This window comes from Lathyrus oleraceus, chromosome 3, assembly GCF_024323335.1.
Source record: "Lathyrus oleraceus cultivar Zhongwan6 chromosome 3, CAAS_Psat_ZW6_1.0, whole genome shotgun sequence".
Taxonomy (NCBI): domain Eukaryota; kingdom Viridiplantae; phylum Streptophyta; class Magnoliopsida; order Fabales; family Fabaceae; genus Lathyrus; species Lathyrus oleraceus.
Window position 1 is genome coordinate 426,791,529 of NC_066581.1, and position 15,702 is coordinate 426,807,230.

Sequence of the window (15,702 nt, forward strand, 5' to 3'; positions counted from 1 at the left end):
TGATGCTGTTGTTGCTATGTTGATTATGATGAATGCTTGGTGTGCATGCATTCATGAAAGGCAGATGCCTAGTGATGAACGGACTGAGTTCCAATGATGTTGTTGACTCCGGGCTTGTTGAGAGGCTTGGTTCCTTACGGGGAACTCGGATTCTATGGTGATGAATCTGGGAGTGGTGATCCTGTAGTTGGTCACAAAATGGGTATACCGAGTCGTGTTGAGTCATGCATGGGTGTGTGCATTGCATTGATATGTTGTTTTGTTGATGTTCATGAGTATGTTGATTATGATGATTATGATGAGCTGTGTTGGTATAGGTGAAATATATTTATGTTTATATTTCTGTCGTTATATTATTGTTTAATAATGTAATTCTCACCCCTTCTGCATGTGTTTATGTTCATCTATGATGAGCAATGTGCAGATAAAGCGGAGTAGATATTGTTGAGGTTCCAGGAATAAGTGTAGAGTTATTCTACAGAGTCGAGTCAAATGCTCTGGTCATGTGACACCGGGGATTATGGGATTCGATAGCTAAATTATTATTATTATTTACGTTGTTTATGATGACTAATTGTTGAGATAATGTTGAAACATTTTTATAATATTTATGTTGTGTCCGCTGCGAAGTTTTAATAAAATAAATAATATGAATTATGTTGTGATGCGATAAGTGTTATGTTTTAAGAAATGTAAACTCTTCTACATGTTGTACTCTGATAATCTACTTAAATATGTCGTTTGGGGTAGAAGGGTGTTACAAAAGTGCTGTATGAGGTTGCTTGCTTATGAGGAAGAGTTAGTGAGGGAGTTATTGAGCTGTTAACCTCAGTTATTTTGCAGGTGGACGTAGAAGGTCGTTGGGTTTGGATTTTACATCTCTGTTCATGCTACATAGTCAACAATGCTTATAAAAATTTGTCTGAAGTTAATGCAAATAATAATCAGGCTAACTACAATTTTTTATGGTTGAAGAATGTGCCGCTTAAGGTATCTATTTTTTTGCTGTTGTTACTGAATCATAGTTTGACTAAGGAGTATCTGGCTAGGAGGCAAAATCTTGCCACAGACGATAAAAAATGTGTGGCGAATTGTGGCGTGGATAAAGACAAAGATCATTGTTTGTAACATGTGATTTTTTTGGTAGGCCATGGTCAATTATACTAATTGGTTAGGATTCTCTACGGCATCCCAAGGAATGATTTAGGATCATCTATTGCAGTTTGGTGGGCTTGGTGGTTTTCAAAAAATACTCGATTGACTTTTAACACTATTTAGTTCGCGATGATTTGGGTTATCTAAAAAGAGCAAAATAGGCGTATTTTCCAGAATAATGTGGAGCATTTGCAGGCGCTATCTAAAAGGGTGAAACTTCAGTCATTTTGGGAGTTAAAGTCGAAATATGTTTTTTTTTAATTATGATTGCCAGTTATGAAGGTTAAATACTTTATCTTGCTTATCAACGATTATGTAGACCTCTTTCTTATTTTTTCAAAATTTTGAATTGTAACTTTGAATTTTTTCTTATCATTCTTGATACATCTTGTATTGGATTGACTTATTTTTATGCTGGATTGACTTGTTTTAGTCATTAATATATATTTCACTATGTATTTTTCTAAAAAAATAATAGTTATTTTAAATGATGAAACATTGTCTAATTATCTAAATTATTTCGAGACATTAAAATTTGAAAGTATTTCTAAAAATATATTCTTAAATCATATAAAAATCCATCTTTATTAGTTTAAAATTCTTTTTCTTTTTATAAAGAAAAATTAAATGAGTTGAACTCCGATTCACTAGGATCATAAAGGATTTTAAAGATAAAATATATATATATATATAAACAAAAAATTAATATATATAAAACAAAAATTACATTCATGACTTTTTAGATATATAAATTAATTTGTTACCAATTGAACAAATATTTCTTTATAAAATGATTCTTTTCATTCTTTCCAATTTAAATCTAACAAACAAAAAGAGAAAATATTTAGTTATAATATAAATTTAATAAACGTTTAATGAATAATTCTTGTTTTTAATTATATAAATATATATATATATATATATATATATATATATATATATATATATATATATATATATATATATATATATATATATATATATATATATATATATATATAAAATAAGATCCCGTGGGATCACATTTATGTCCATTAAAATCTAAGTCATTCATTTTATTTTATTATATTAATTTAATTATAAAAATTAAACTAAATAATATGAAAGTTTATTTAATTTCTTGAAAACTTTGATGATAAAATGAGTGATGTAGAATGTAACGAAGCGGAGTATAACTTTTATTCTATTGCTTAAATAGTTTGATAAATTTTTTCGGAAACAAAACAAATTATTTATTCCGTTAAATCAAAAATAAATGAATATGATTATGAAATGAGAATGTTACCCATCTAATTTTATATTATATTAATAATAAAATAAATTTAATTGTTATATATCAGGATTAGTTATTCATAACTATTGATTTATTTAAAATGTTTAATTTTTATTTTAATCATTTAAAAGTAGTACAAACAGATAATTGTAATATAGATTGTATAAATTTTTTTACACTGATAATATATAATAATTAATCTTTAATAAAATATTATTTACATCTATTCCATTCCAGATCATCTATTTCATCAATCCAAACAAAGAAGAAATTTAATCCGTCCCACCTTAATAATTTATGTCATTTTAACTCATATTTAATTAAATAACACCAAGATACAAGGTTTGTTAAATATTTAAAGGATTCAAACATAAATTTTTAGCATTTAAAAGACAATCTTTTTTAGATAAAAAATATGTATACATTTATAGAAAATAGTTACACAAAAATATAACGTTATCCTTTACTAGACAATCTTTTATAAAATTATAAAAACAATCTTTTATAAAATTATAAAATCAATCTTTTCTAGACAAAAAAAAATAGTAATTTTATAAAATTAAAAATATTTTTAAATGAATGATGGAGTATCATTTTTCCACTAGAAAAGGTGTTTGTATTATTCAATTAATTAAAAATCCAAAAACCCAACTAGACACACCAGCATACCAGCTAAAAGCTGCATCTAAAGCAAATCATCCAAAGCCATCACACAAACCAACGAACGCATCTCTTTCTTCTTTCTCTTATCTCTCACCTCACTCAACCACCTTCCAAACCAGTTTCTCTTTTTCATAAACCCTATTCCCAATCTTCTAAACTTCAACTTCAATTTCCCCAGTTTCCATTAATCAAAAATACCATATTATTATTATTCAAATATCCAAATCCAAAATTCAAAACTGGAGTTGTTTTTTTCTGAGAAATGCCAAGTGTGGCTGTAAAACTCTACAGCGTATTCTTCAAGTTCCTCTTGAAGCACCGTTTACAAAACCGGATTCAAGCCCAACCCGATAACTCTAACTCATTCGGTATCACTTCCCGACCCGAAGAATCCGTCGCTAACTCTAACCCTTCTTTCACCGACGGTGTCGCCACCAAAGACATTCACATCGATCCTTTCACTTCTCTTTCTATCCGAATCTTCCTTCCTCAATCCGCGCTTTCTCCACCCGAGCCTCATTCCAAACCTAAGTCTAACCCTAAACAACTAGATCCCGAGCCTGGATCTGTACGGCGAAGTAGCTATGGTCCTCCGTTCAGGGAAGAGCTCCGAGGGAATGTTTTTGGAGGTAGTAATGGTGTTGAGGGTTTGAATTTGATGGGCGCTGGTGTTGTAACCGGTGCTGGATTGTACCGTGGGTACTCGCCGGCGTTGGATAATCGACGGAGGAAATTGCCGGTGATGTTGCAGTTTCATGGGGGTGGTTGGGTTAGTGGGAGTAATGATTCGGTGGCGAATGATTTGTTTTGTCGGCGGATCGCGAAGCTTTGTGATGTGATTGTGGTTGCTGTTGGGTATAGGTTGGCGCCAGAGAGTCGGTATCCGGCAGCGTTTGAGGATGGGTTGAAGGTGTTGAATTGGTTGGCGAAGCAGGCAAATTTGGCGGAGTGTAGTAAATCTATGGGGGTTGGGAGGGTTGGTGGAGGAAGCCATGGCGGTGGTGGTGGTGGTGGTGGTGGTGAGTTTAACAAATCCGATAATCATAGGCATATTGTTGATTCTTTTGGTGCTTCAGTGGTTGAGCCTTGGTTGGCTAGTCATGGAGATCCAACAAGGTTTTCACTATTTCATTGCTCTATTCTATTATTTTTATGTTAATTGTCATGATCATAGCCTGCTTTGTTTGCATTACCTCATTAAGCATTTCAAGATTTAGAATTTAAGATCAAAGAGTAGTCTTTTTCTTAATCTGTTAGGCTAAATTGTTATATCCGCCATTGAATTTGACAACATTTTGTACTAAATCGTGTGGCACAAAACTTTAGTGGTTTGTTAAGTTCTGCTACTCTATAGTGCCACTATATCCCCTATTTCACCTTTTCTTTATACTATGCGTCATTGTGAGTGAAATGCCTTCTCTTATTGTTTTCTCTTGTAGATATAGTTAGTGATTCATTATAGACTGTACTAAAATAAGGTAGGTCAAGGGATCCTTGAATTTTTGGAAAGAGGTGGGGAAGGGAGTATACTGTATGAACAAAACTCTAATTATGATTATGATGAATGCTAGTTTAAGTTGAATCCAATTTTTCTGTTGTTTGACATGAATTGATTGAATAGAGGTTCTGTCTGATAAACAACTAACAGCCTATCATGTGACTAATCTTGGCACATTGTTTTATTTATTTGATAGTCCACATATTTCGGCAGTTTCTGGTTTGTGGGGAAAATTGTTTGCTATTTAACCTATTTTTAGATTCTTCCGATGTACAAGTTTTCACATGGTCTCACTACTGTGTTTAGGGAAATTATAGGCTCTCTGTTAATAGGAGAAATTATAGGCTCTCTGTTAATGGAATGGAATGCCAGAAAAACTTCTGGTTGGTAGGTTATGTGACGGCTGGCAGATGTCATTCTGCTCTGCACTACTGTGTTTAGGGAAATTATAGGCTCTCTGTTAATAGGAGAAATGAACTAGCAGATCCGTAGTTCGTTATTTCTTGCTTTTGTCTGATAGTTTGTTTACTAGACACGTTATTGATTTATGGTTGGGGTATCAAATTTTCAGTTTTTCTAGAAGGAAGTGTCATCCATACTATGCCTGTGAAGTGCCTTTTTAAAAAAAAATTTATTTCCATCTATTTAGTATGTTTATGCTGTTTTTTAGCTGTGCCCACAGGATGTCTCTTTATACTTTGTAATTTATTGGCATCCATTGGCATTATTATAAGTTTTTTGATCAGTGTGCCCTTTTAATGAAGTCAGGTGATTTAAATGCATCCCAGAAGGCCTTATTCTACTTTATCCATTTTATTGACAAAGGGGTAAGTAGAGTGTTGTCAATTGTGGATAGCGGAAAATAGAGGACTGTTGAAACTCCGCTATGCAATAGTGCTAGAGCGGCTATTTGACAACATTTTGTACTAAATATTGTGGTTTGTCTAAATTCTGCCACACTACGCCGATATAGTGCTGTTATCCCGTCTATTTAACAATATTGCCTAAGAACTTACTATATGTAGTAGACCCATAGTAGGGGCCCACAAAGAAGAATAATGACATGCCTCCCATTTAGTTTCTTTTCTTCTCTCTTTTATAGTTGATTCTATAACCATTTTTAGAGTTTTCTGGTTTACTTTTTTCCGATGCTCTTCTTTATCTTATAGATATGGCTAAGAATATCATGTCATCTTTAATCTTTTCTCCCCTGTATCTTGACACCCTATCCCCACACTATCTTCTATACTAAGCTGATTTCTAGGATGCCTTTTTTTAACATCCCAAATATTTATACTTCAAAGTTTGGTTAGGGAAGTTGATGATCAAATATTATAATTTTTATTAGGACCCAAGCCAACAATTTGGGAATTCATTACAGAAAAAATAAGAGAAAGAAGGAAATGATAATGTAGCATGGGGTGAAGAGAGTGTTACCCAACTTAGGGGATACAGTTATATAGGTGCTGAGGAGAGAGAAGGAAGGAGTATCTTGGAAAATTATTTCGGGGTTTATTACGGGCATAGTACATTGTTCTCAATAGGAGCTCAACTCTGGACAACATAATATTCATTGTTCTGGAGTTGTTTTTTTTTTCCCAGCAATAATACACCTTGTTTTTCCGCTATTGATCTGGTTTCTCTGTTAAGTACTACTGTGTGCAACCAGTTTGCATCATTTTTTTTTCTTGAAGTTGTGATTTACAAATAATAAACCGCTTATTATTTGAGTGCATATTTTGCTATTGTTTAAGTGATTAGGTGAATTAAGACTATTGTTTGGGCATGTGGTAGAACATATTGTGATACTGATAGGTAACCCTGATTAGCTAGCCAGTTAATGGATTGATTAGTTAAGGGAAAAAGTGAGTAATGAGTGTATATAAATAAGAGTAAGGGTTTATAGGGAAATCATCTTGTCATTTAGGAAATAGTTGGGGCCTTAGAGCATTTGGGAGGTAGGCTGTGCCTCAAATGTCTGCTGTAACTTTTCTTTATCCAGAGTATTCTTCCCTATTTTCTCGCAGGTTAATACTCTATTAGTTCTATAACTGTTCAATTCAACTTTTATAGTGATTTTTTTGTTCCAACATACATTGTTGGGTATATGGTGTTGCATGTTACATTCTTAGTGGACCGGTGTGATACTCTCCAAGACTTGGAATACCTAAAGACTCTCTCCTCCAACAGATCCCTTCTTTGTCTGAATTAAAAACTATAATAACATCATAAGTTGCAGAATCACACTTTTACATAGATGCTGTTATATTGTTTGTCATTTCTCGCTGTCATGATTCCTTTTTGTTACAGTTGTAATTGACCTTTTTTATTTCTTTTATATTGAAACAGATGTGTTCTTCTTGGAGTGAGCTGTGGTGCGAATATTGCAGACTACGTGGCTCGAAAAGCTGTGGAAGGAGGCAAGCTTTTCGACCCTGTCAAGGTGGTAGCGCAGGTTTTGATGTATCCATTTTTTGTTGGCAGCGTTCCCACGCGCTCTGAAATAAAATTGGCAAACTCCTACTTTTATGACAAAGCTATGTGCATGCTTGCATGGAAACTTTTCCTACCCGAGGAAGAATTTAGTTTGGACCATCCAGCTGCAAATCCCCTGGTCTCAGGCCGGTCTCCTCCTTTAAAGTCGATGCCTCCAACATTGACAGTGGTGGCAGAGCATGACTGGATGAGGGATCGTGCCATTGCTTACTCAGAGGAGCTCCGGAGGGTGAATGTTGACGCACCTGTTCTCGAGTATAAAGATGCAGTGCACGAATTCGCAACACTTGATGTACTTCTCAAAAGCCCTCAGGCCCAGGTTTGTGCCGAGGACATTGCCATCTGGGCCAAAAAATATATTTCACTTCGAGGTCATGAATTCTCGTATTGAGTAGGGTATAAAAAATTAAGATGATGATTCCGTGGTAGATATTTACCTTCCCTCAACTTCGAAATTAGCTTCAGATCACTCTTTTGCTGCTATTCCCTGGAACACGTATATTATTTGATTGATTTTGATGCTTCATAAGGTGTTGGATATTGACTAGTTCCATGTTTGTACTAGCTACTGTTCTTTTGTAAGATAGATTTAGTAGAATTAGTTGAGTCATTGAGATGCATATACCTCATGCGTACGAACCACCTTAGGACATTCCTGTGCATTTTTTTCCTGTGTATTATGTGTCATATTTCTTATTGAAATTTATAAAATTTAATGAGCTATTCTCTTGGCATGTGCGTGTGTGATGTCTAGTTCATCTATCGTTCTAGTAGTACGCCCTTTATTGTTAAATGATTTCGTTGGCCCGAACTACTCAGACTTTTCTTTTTTGCTGCAAAATCTCCATGACTCTTGAAAATGATATGATATGCATGACGAGAACTCTGTCTTATAATTACTGGGGTCCTTTTTGCCTGGTATGGTAAGAGCTCTGTCCTATAATATAAGATATCCTTCTTTCCTGGTATTTTGGTGCACACAAACTGTGCACGGAGTCAGACTCTATGTAAACATTAAACCTCATCGACAATTACCTTCAAACAAACTGAATCCCATTTTCCCATTATTATTCGTCAGTATATTTATATGATACTATAATGTGTTTGGGAGGTGATGACTTTGTTCTAGCATAATATTAGCTAGAGCTTTTCGTTTGACGATGATAAAGTTGCTTTAGTGTTGGGTGTTAGCTTAGCTTCTTTCTAATCTATAAGCATTTGTTTCTTTCTTTGTTTATCTTTTCTTTCACTTATGCTGAAATTGAGTCCTAAAGACGACAGTTGCTTTTCGTTTGACGACGATAAACTTGCTTTAGTGTTGGATGTTAGCTTAGCTTCTTTCTAATCTATAAGCATTTGTTTCTTTCTTTGTTTATCTTTTCTTTCACTTATGCTGAAATTGAGTCCTAAACACGAAAGTAGGAACGTTTTGTTGGAATTTGTCAAAGTGTAGTCGTGCATGCTATTGATAAATCCATATTTGTTCTAGAATGTGTGACCAACAATGAAATTAAGATTCTAAATTGAGAAAGACTTTTTCAATTAAGTTACAATTTAGTGAAGCCCTATGACGATGTAAGGGCCTATGCTTCCTTAGTAAACGTACGTGCATTGTTGGACTCAATATTATATATTTTTCCTTGGTGATTATTCTTTCTAGGAATAATTTGCTGACTATAAATACGGCAATGTCTTTACATTAGTGCCTCGGTGCTTTTATCTCAAACCTTTTGAGGAGATTGCCCCACATAATCAATGTCTGTGTGAGGGGGTTGCATATGATGAAACTCTCACAAAGTATGTGTAGTCTTATTATGCTGGCCAGCCAATGTTTAGTTTTGCTGGGTGGCCTCAAATACTGGAAGCACTTTGAGGGTTAGGGTACCAACCCTGTGGTGTGTGCTCATGTAACCATGCTGATCACTCTTTGATTTTCTGAGTGTATACTTCAGATGTAAAGGTTGTACCTCTATCGATTGTTGTGAAATCATTTATTTATTTGATAATATAGATGAATTTTGTTAAACAATTTAAACACATCAAATGTGGTAAAGTATGCATGAATGTAAAACTGGATTTTTAGTGAGGCTAATCGCATTAGTGTTATCACACTTAATTAGAATTCAACAAAATTTTAAATCGTAATCTAGCAATTGTTACTATAGTCAAAGGATTTTGTGGGTAATTTAGCAGTTGTTACTATAGTCAAAGGACTTTGTACGGAATAGTTATAGGTTGCTATTATTCAATCTCTTGCTATTATTCAATCTCGATGTAGAAGGAGAACCACTATGCTGTTTTTTGTTGTGTCAAGAAGCATATTAAACTACATTAATTTCTTTTAGGAAACCAATGACAATGGTTTGAGGTTCCATTAACATACATTAAAATACGTTAACATTATTAATTAAAGTGGGATTGTTGCGGGGAAGCTTGAAATTTAATGTACATGCGCACACTGAACATAATATTATGTCAGCTTACAACAGTTAAATAATATTTGGTGATCTGTCTTTTATCAGTTAGAAAGTTAGAAATCATTGATGTATGTAGATTTGAATTTTTAATCTTTTGTGTCAAATTTTTTGAGCAGCTCTAAATAATGTTTTGTTTGACTAATGAACATGTTTTTTATTTTCATTTGATTAATTTGTATGCCTAATAAATAATTGAGTTCTCCTATCAAGGACATCTCAAATTCAACCTACATGATACTCTACATACTAAAAGAATGTGTAATCCTTTACTCTTTACAAATAAGTTAATGTCTACAATGCCATGATTAAATCTTTCATTTAGTAAGAAGTCTCTAGGGCGCTCATATCAAGTTTCAGGAGCTTGTTTGAGATCATATGGAGTTCTTTTTAGTTTAAAAATATGGCCAGAATTGTCACAATCCTCAAAATTAGAAGGTTGAGAGACATATATTTCTTTGTTTATAAAACCATCACAGAGGACAAATTTAATGTCCATATGATGCAACTTAAAATCCATGCATCATCCGAATGACAAAAGAGCCGAATCTCTTCGAGACGAGCTATAAGAGTATATGTCTCTCCATAGTCAATCTCTTCATCTTGATTGTATTCTTTTGCCATCAACTTTTCTTTATTTCTTGTGATTATGTCATTCTCATCAAGTTTGTTTCAAAAAATTCATCTAGGGCCTATGATTTTGTTGTTTTGAGGATGTTAGACAAGATCCCATATGTTTTTTTAAAAATTGATTAAGTTCTTCTTGCATAGCAAGGAGCCAACCTTTGTCAGTCTCATGCTCACTTTTCTATTCATCAACTTTAATGTCCTTATATTTAAGATGATCCATTTTTGGATCATCATTCTTGAATAATTCTTATGTGATTATACATGAAACATCAGAACTGGAAGAAATATTGTCAGTCTCATGCTCACTTTTCTATTCATCAACTTTAATGTCCTTATATTTAAGATGATCCATTTTTGGATCATCATTCTTGAATAATTCTTATGTGATTATACATGAAACATCAGATCTGGAAGAAATATCACTCAATCTCTTGAGGTTTGGTTTCATAAAAAGATACACACATAGACTCTTTAACAATAAAGGTTAGATTATTGAAAATCTTATATGCTTTAATAGATGAGAAATACCCTCGAGAGATTCCTTTATCATCTTTAGCATCAAACTTACCTATTTTGTCTTTACCATTATTTAAAATAAAGTATTTGTAATAAAAATGCCAAAATAAAAAATATTTAGATGGAGAAGCTAAAGAGGTTTAGTTGTGAAAATATAATTTTTTGGTTTAAAAGACATTCTTGTTTGCATTCCCATTTGACAATCATCACATAATTTTTCTTTTGAAAAATTTATTTTAGGTAGACCAATTATTAGATTCTTGGATGCTATCTTATTAATCAAATCAAAATGAACATGACCTAAACGTCTATGTTAGAATCAAGAGTCTTCACTCCGGATGACCAAATATTTGGGCCCCCTATATGAGACACAATCTATGTTCAACATATAGACATTATCAATTCTAGAACTCCTAAACACTCTTTCCTTATTAGATTTATGTTAAATTAGACAATTAAGGTATCAACTGTGATAGAATAGTCTTTGACTCATAATTGACTAAAGCTTAAGGGATTGTGTTTAATCCCTTTAATTAAAAAAACACCATTTATAGTGATTGTTAATGGATTTCTCACATTACATCCACCTAAAATCTTACCTCTCTTATTATCCTCATAATTTTTATAGTTGCACTTTGTCGCACCTCGAAAAAATGAGAACACAACTTAGCGAAGCGCAATCGTACGCTCGCAATAATGAACTAAACAGAGTCGCTATCAAACATATATTTATTCCTAAAAAGGAAAAGGGAAATATCAATAAAACCCAAGAAAGAACGACAATGATTATGGTCGTCGCAATCAAATCAGGGTTCGGGAGTCGATTACGCAAGGGAAAGGTATTAACATCCCTCACGTACGTTGTACTCAACGGAAACCATTAGGTTAATTGTGCACATCAGTGTTAGCTGGGAATGTTAGGCTTCTCGAGTTATTAGGTGGGAAAGAGGAAAAGAAAAAGAGAAAATGTTTTTGGATTTTGAAACGAATGAGACTAAACCTAAGTTTTTTATTAATGGGCCTGACAAGATTCCGTAATCCTGCTTCTACGTATCTCAATAGGGAACTCAAGGCACACATAGTTCTGAGTATAAAATGTTTGTTTGTTGGTCGATTTTAGCGAAAGCTATCTTGTATTAATTGATGAGAAACATTATTTTATCCAAAACAGATGAGGAGCGAACATATACATCATATCGAATGGACTTACAAATCAATATTCGGAAAAACGTCCCTTATCTTAACTCAACAATTATGGATGAAGCATTGGTTTGCATCATCTTAATACAAGATGTATTTCATTTATGAAAAAGTTTTTCTAATCAATCGCACGTCGGCGAAAAAAGAGTTTGATTGGTTGAATATATTTTTGGGCTTGAAAGACGAGTATTTATGACTTGCAGACTCTTACAACTTGGATCTAATACTCGGGACTACGTATGGACCTTTCACCCAGGTAATCTTTTTCTTTCAATTTTATTGAGAAAAGAAGTTTTAATATTTACAAGTATTTTGAAGGGAAGACGGACACTTATGACTTACAAGCTCTTACAACTTGAGCCTAGCATTCAGGACTACATTTGGACCTTTCACCTAGGTAGTCTTTTTCTTCTAATTTAGTTGTGAAAATGGTTTGAAGGTAGTTGTAAATGGTTTTGAAAATAGTTTGAATTTAATTGAAAACTATCTCGATATTGATCAAGAGCTCATTGTAAGAAGGCCAAAAACTAAGTCACGGGACCGGAATCTAAACGAAATCAAAAGCCAACTGAATTTAGCTATAAGCTAAATTAGAATGGATTCATGCATGAATCCCTCTATAAAAAGTCGAGCAACTGAATCTAAGCGTCCAAACCATTTTTGTAGGTAAAATTAAATTTTAACTACGAGATCGTAACACAATAAAGTCAATTCAACAATCAAAATATTATTAAAGCAGTGTTACACTTTTTTACACCAACTCAAAATAATTGAAAAATAAAAAATTAAACATAATACACATACCCTATCTATAATGAATCAACATTACTACAAAATCAAAATAGAGATAAAATTAAAAAATAATAATAATATTAACATATATATATATATATATATATATATATATATATATATATATATATATATATATATATATATATATATATATATATATATATATATATATATATATATATATATATATATATATATATATATATATATATATATATATATATATATATATATATATATATATATATATATATATATATATATATATATATATATATATATATATATATATATATATATATATATATATATATATATATATATATATATATATATATATATATATATATATATATAAAACTAAACAAATATGTACTTAAAAAATAAAAAATAAAATTGTATAAAAAAGTCCATAACACAAGTAGAGGTTTGTGTGAGTGTGGTTTGGTTTTTGTGTAGTTATTATTGTGAGAATAGAGTGAGTTTGCTGCAAGTGAGTTTGTATGGAAGAGAGGAAGATGATAGGAAGAGTGAGGTGTCGTAGTTAAGTGGGTTATTGATGTTGGTGTGATGAGTGGTTGTGTAAAAATATAGGTAAGAAAGGAGAAAGATGAAGAGTGAGACTACATGACAACATGTTGGTTTAATGAAGAATTTATTCTTTTGCCTATTCTCTCTCCCATCTTCTTTGTTTCTAACTTTTTGAACTTGAATTTTGACCGGGAGAGTGAAATGAAGATGAGGGCGACTCTAGCTTTGGCTATGGGTTCCCCCTTTCGTCTATCATTGACCCATATTATCTAATAGGATTTTAGGGTTGCAAAATTTGTCAAATTCCACAAATACCCCTTGGGATATTTTGTGATTGAAAAATAGTTTATTAACATTTAAATGTAATAAAACCACACCAATTCAAATGATCAAAATAAAATTAAACAAAAAAATACGATTAATCCTATTTATTTTTTATGAACACATTGAGATAGAGATAAAAATAAATGGAAAAAAAATTATGCGCAAAAATGTTCGAAAAATTAAACTGAATACATCAAAATGATCAGCGTGAAATAAAACTCTCGGAAACATACACGTTTTTATCAAATTTTAAAATAAAAATTAACTAGTTAAAATGCTCAGACTGATCAAAATGCTGCCAAAAAATGATCGAAAAATTAAAACGAAGACGTCAGATTAAGCTGCGCGAAAAGTAGATTAATAATATTAACGTCTGCAATCTCGATTTTGAATTTTTTTGCCCGCTAATTTCACTTGCAATTGAGAATCAGTTTGATCGATTTGTCTGTAAATCCGAGAATTATTTTGGTTGATATTTTGGGCATTGTGTGAGATAAAATACATGTTATGCTATACAGATGATGCAAATGTCATGATAAATTCATTGATTAAGTAGTTCAGGGTCAAATTTGGGGTATGACAGTTGCCCCTATTTAAGTATCTTTGACTAGAGAATATGAAGCAGGACACTCTTCATATGATCATAGTGGGAGATAGTTAAATACTAAAATGACCTGAATTTTGATCCTGAAATGCAAACGATATGATATAATATGAGATGCTATGGATGTATGAATGACTCTTTTTGTTTTTTATTTGTTGGAGATATGATCAGACATAAGATAAACCCTAGTATGATGCTTTATGATGGATGCTGAATGAAATAAAGATTTGTGGGGAATGATGGAGACATATGGTAAAGGTGGCCCATAGAAAATAAAAAATGAGGGTAAAAATTCATAAGGGATAACAATCCTGCTGGAGGAAAGACAACCGGGGAATATGCAAAGAGATTTTAACAATAGGTTCATACATGACCAAACAACACCAGAATATTCAAAGAATTTTCAACAACAGGTTCAAACATGACCTGACAACACTTGAATATTCAAAGAGTGCTCAAATAACAGTTTTAAACATGACCTGACAGCATTAGGGAACATATAAAGAATGTTTGAACAACAGGTTTAGACCTGACCTGATGACATCTAGAATATCAAGGAAATTTTAGTCAACAGGTTCATACATGACCTAACAACACTAGAAAAAATCAAAGAGTTTCATCAATAGGTTCATACATGACCTGACCGTTGGAATATTCAAAGAGTTTCAATAACGGGTCAAACATGACTTGACAATATTGGGGGATATCAAAAGGCTCCACCAACAGGTTCAAACATGACTTGACAATATTGGAAAATATAAAAAGAAAGTTCCATCAACATGCTCATACATGACCTGACAACATCGGAAAAAGAAATCTGCTTGGGGAAGCAAATTCTGGTAGGGAACGGATCGCTGCATCAATCCTTGAATGCTCTGTGGGGAATGATCCGTCTGCCAGGACCGGGGAACCACCGAAAATAAATCGGCTTCTTCTTGGAAAGTTGACCTTGCTGGGGGAGTATCAACTATTGGGAACTTTGTTTGGCAAGGCTCTGTGAGGGGAGTCTGTGGGGAAAGCACTTCCTGGGGAAATATCGTAGGAATCGACATTTGCTGGGGGATGTGAACTTGCTAATCGTCCTCAGGCTGAGGATCAAAACAAATCTGTTAAAAATAATCTGCTGGGGAATGGGATGAGCACTAGGAACACCACCCTCTTGTCTGTTGGGGATACAACTACTCCGCTGTTGCTGAGGATACAAGGTGCAACTCTACTGGGGGACATGCTCTGCTGAGGAGAGACTTTGTCAACCGCTTGGGGATGAGGATTCATGACTTGGCATCCGGTTCCTGTGACCTGCAATCACACACGTATGTCCCGGGGGAATTACTCGGTCTGAAATCACCGTCCGGGATTAAGCACATTCAAAGCAATTTTAAATGTTTTCCTGTGCAAATCATCTGCAAAAGCCACCATTATATTCAGATGCAATATGTTTCATCAAAGATTCAGACATCTTTTGCAAACACACTGATAAATGAAAAATAAAGAGGCTTTTTAACTGAATTATTCGACTCTTGTTGGTTGAAAAATTTGTGCC

The 15,702-nt window shown here is 33.1% G+C and overlaps 1 protein-coding gene across 1 annotated transcript; it reads left to right on the forward strand.

Annotated features, from left to right (window-relative positions):
- Positions 1 to 3,066: 3,066 nt before the first annotated feature.
- Positions 3,067 to 7,819, forward strand: LOC127128032 (probable carboxylesterase 11). The gene is made up of 2 exons (XM_051057292.1): positions 3,067 to 4,207; positions 6,939 to 7,819. Exons 1-2 carry the CDS (start codon positions 3,354 to 3,356, stop codon positions 7,474 to 7,476), a joined length of 1,392 nt encoding a protein of 463 aa, XP_050913249.1. The 5' UTR covers positions 3,067 to 3,353; the 3' UTR covers positions 7,477 to 7,819.
- Positions 7,820 to 15,702: the final 7,883 nt, after the last annotated feature.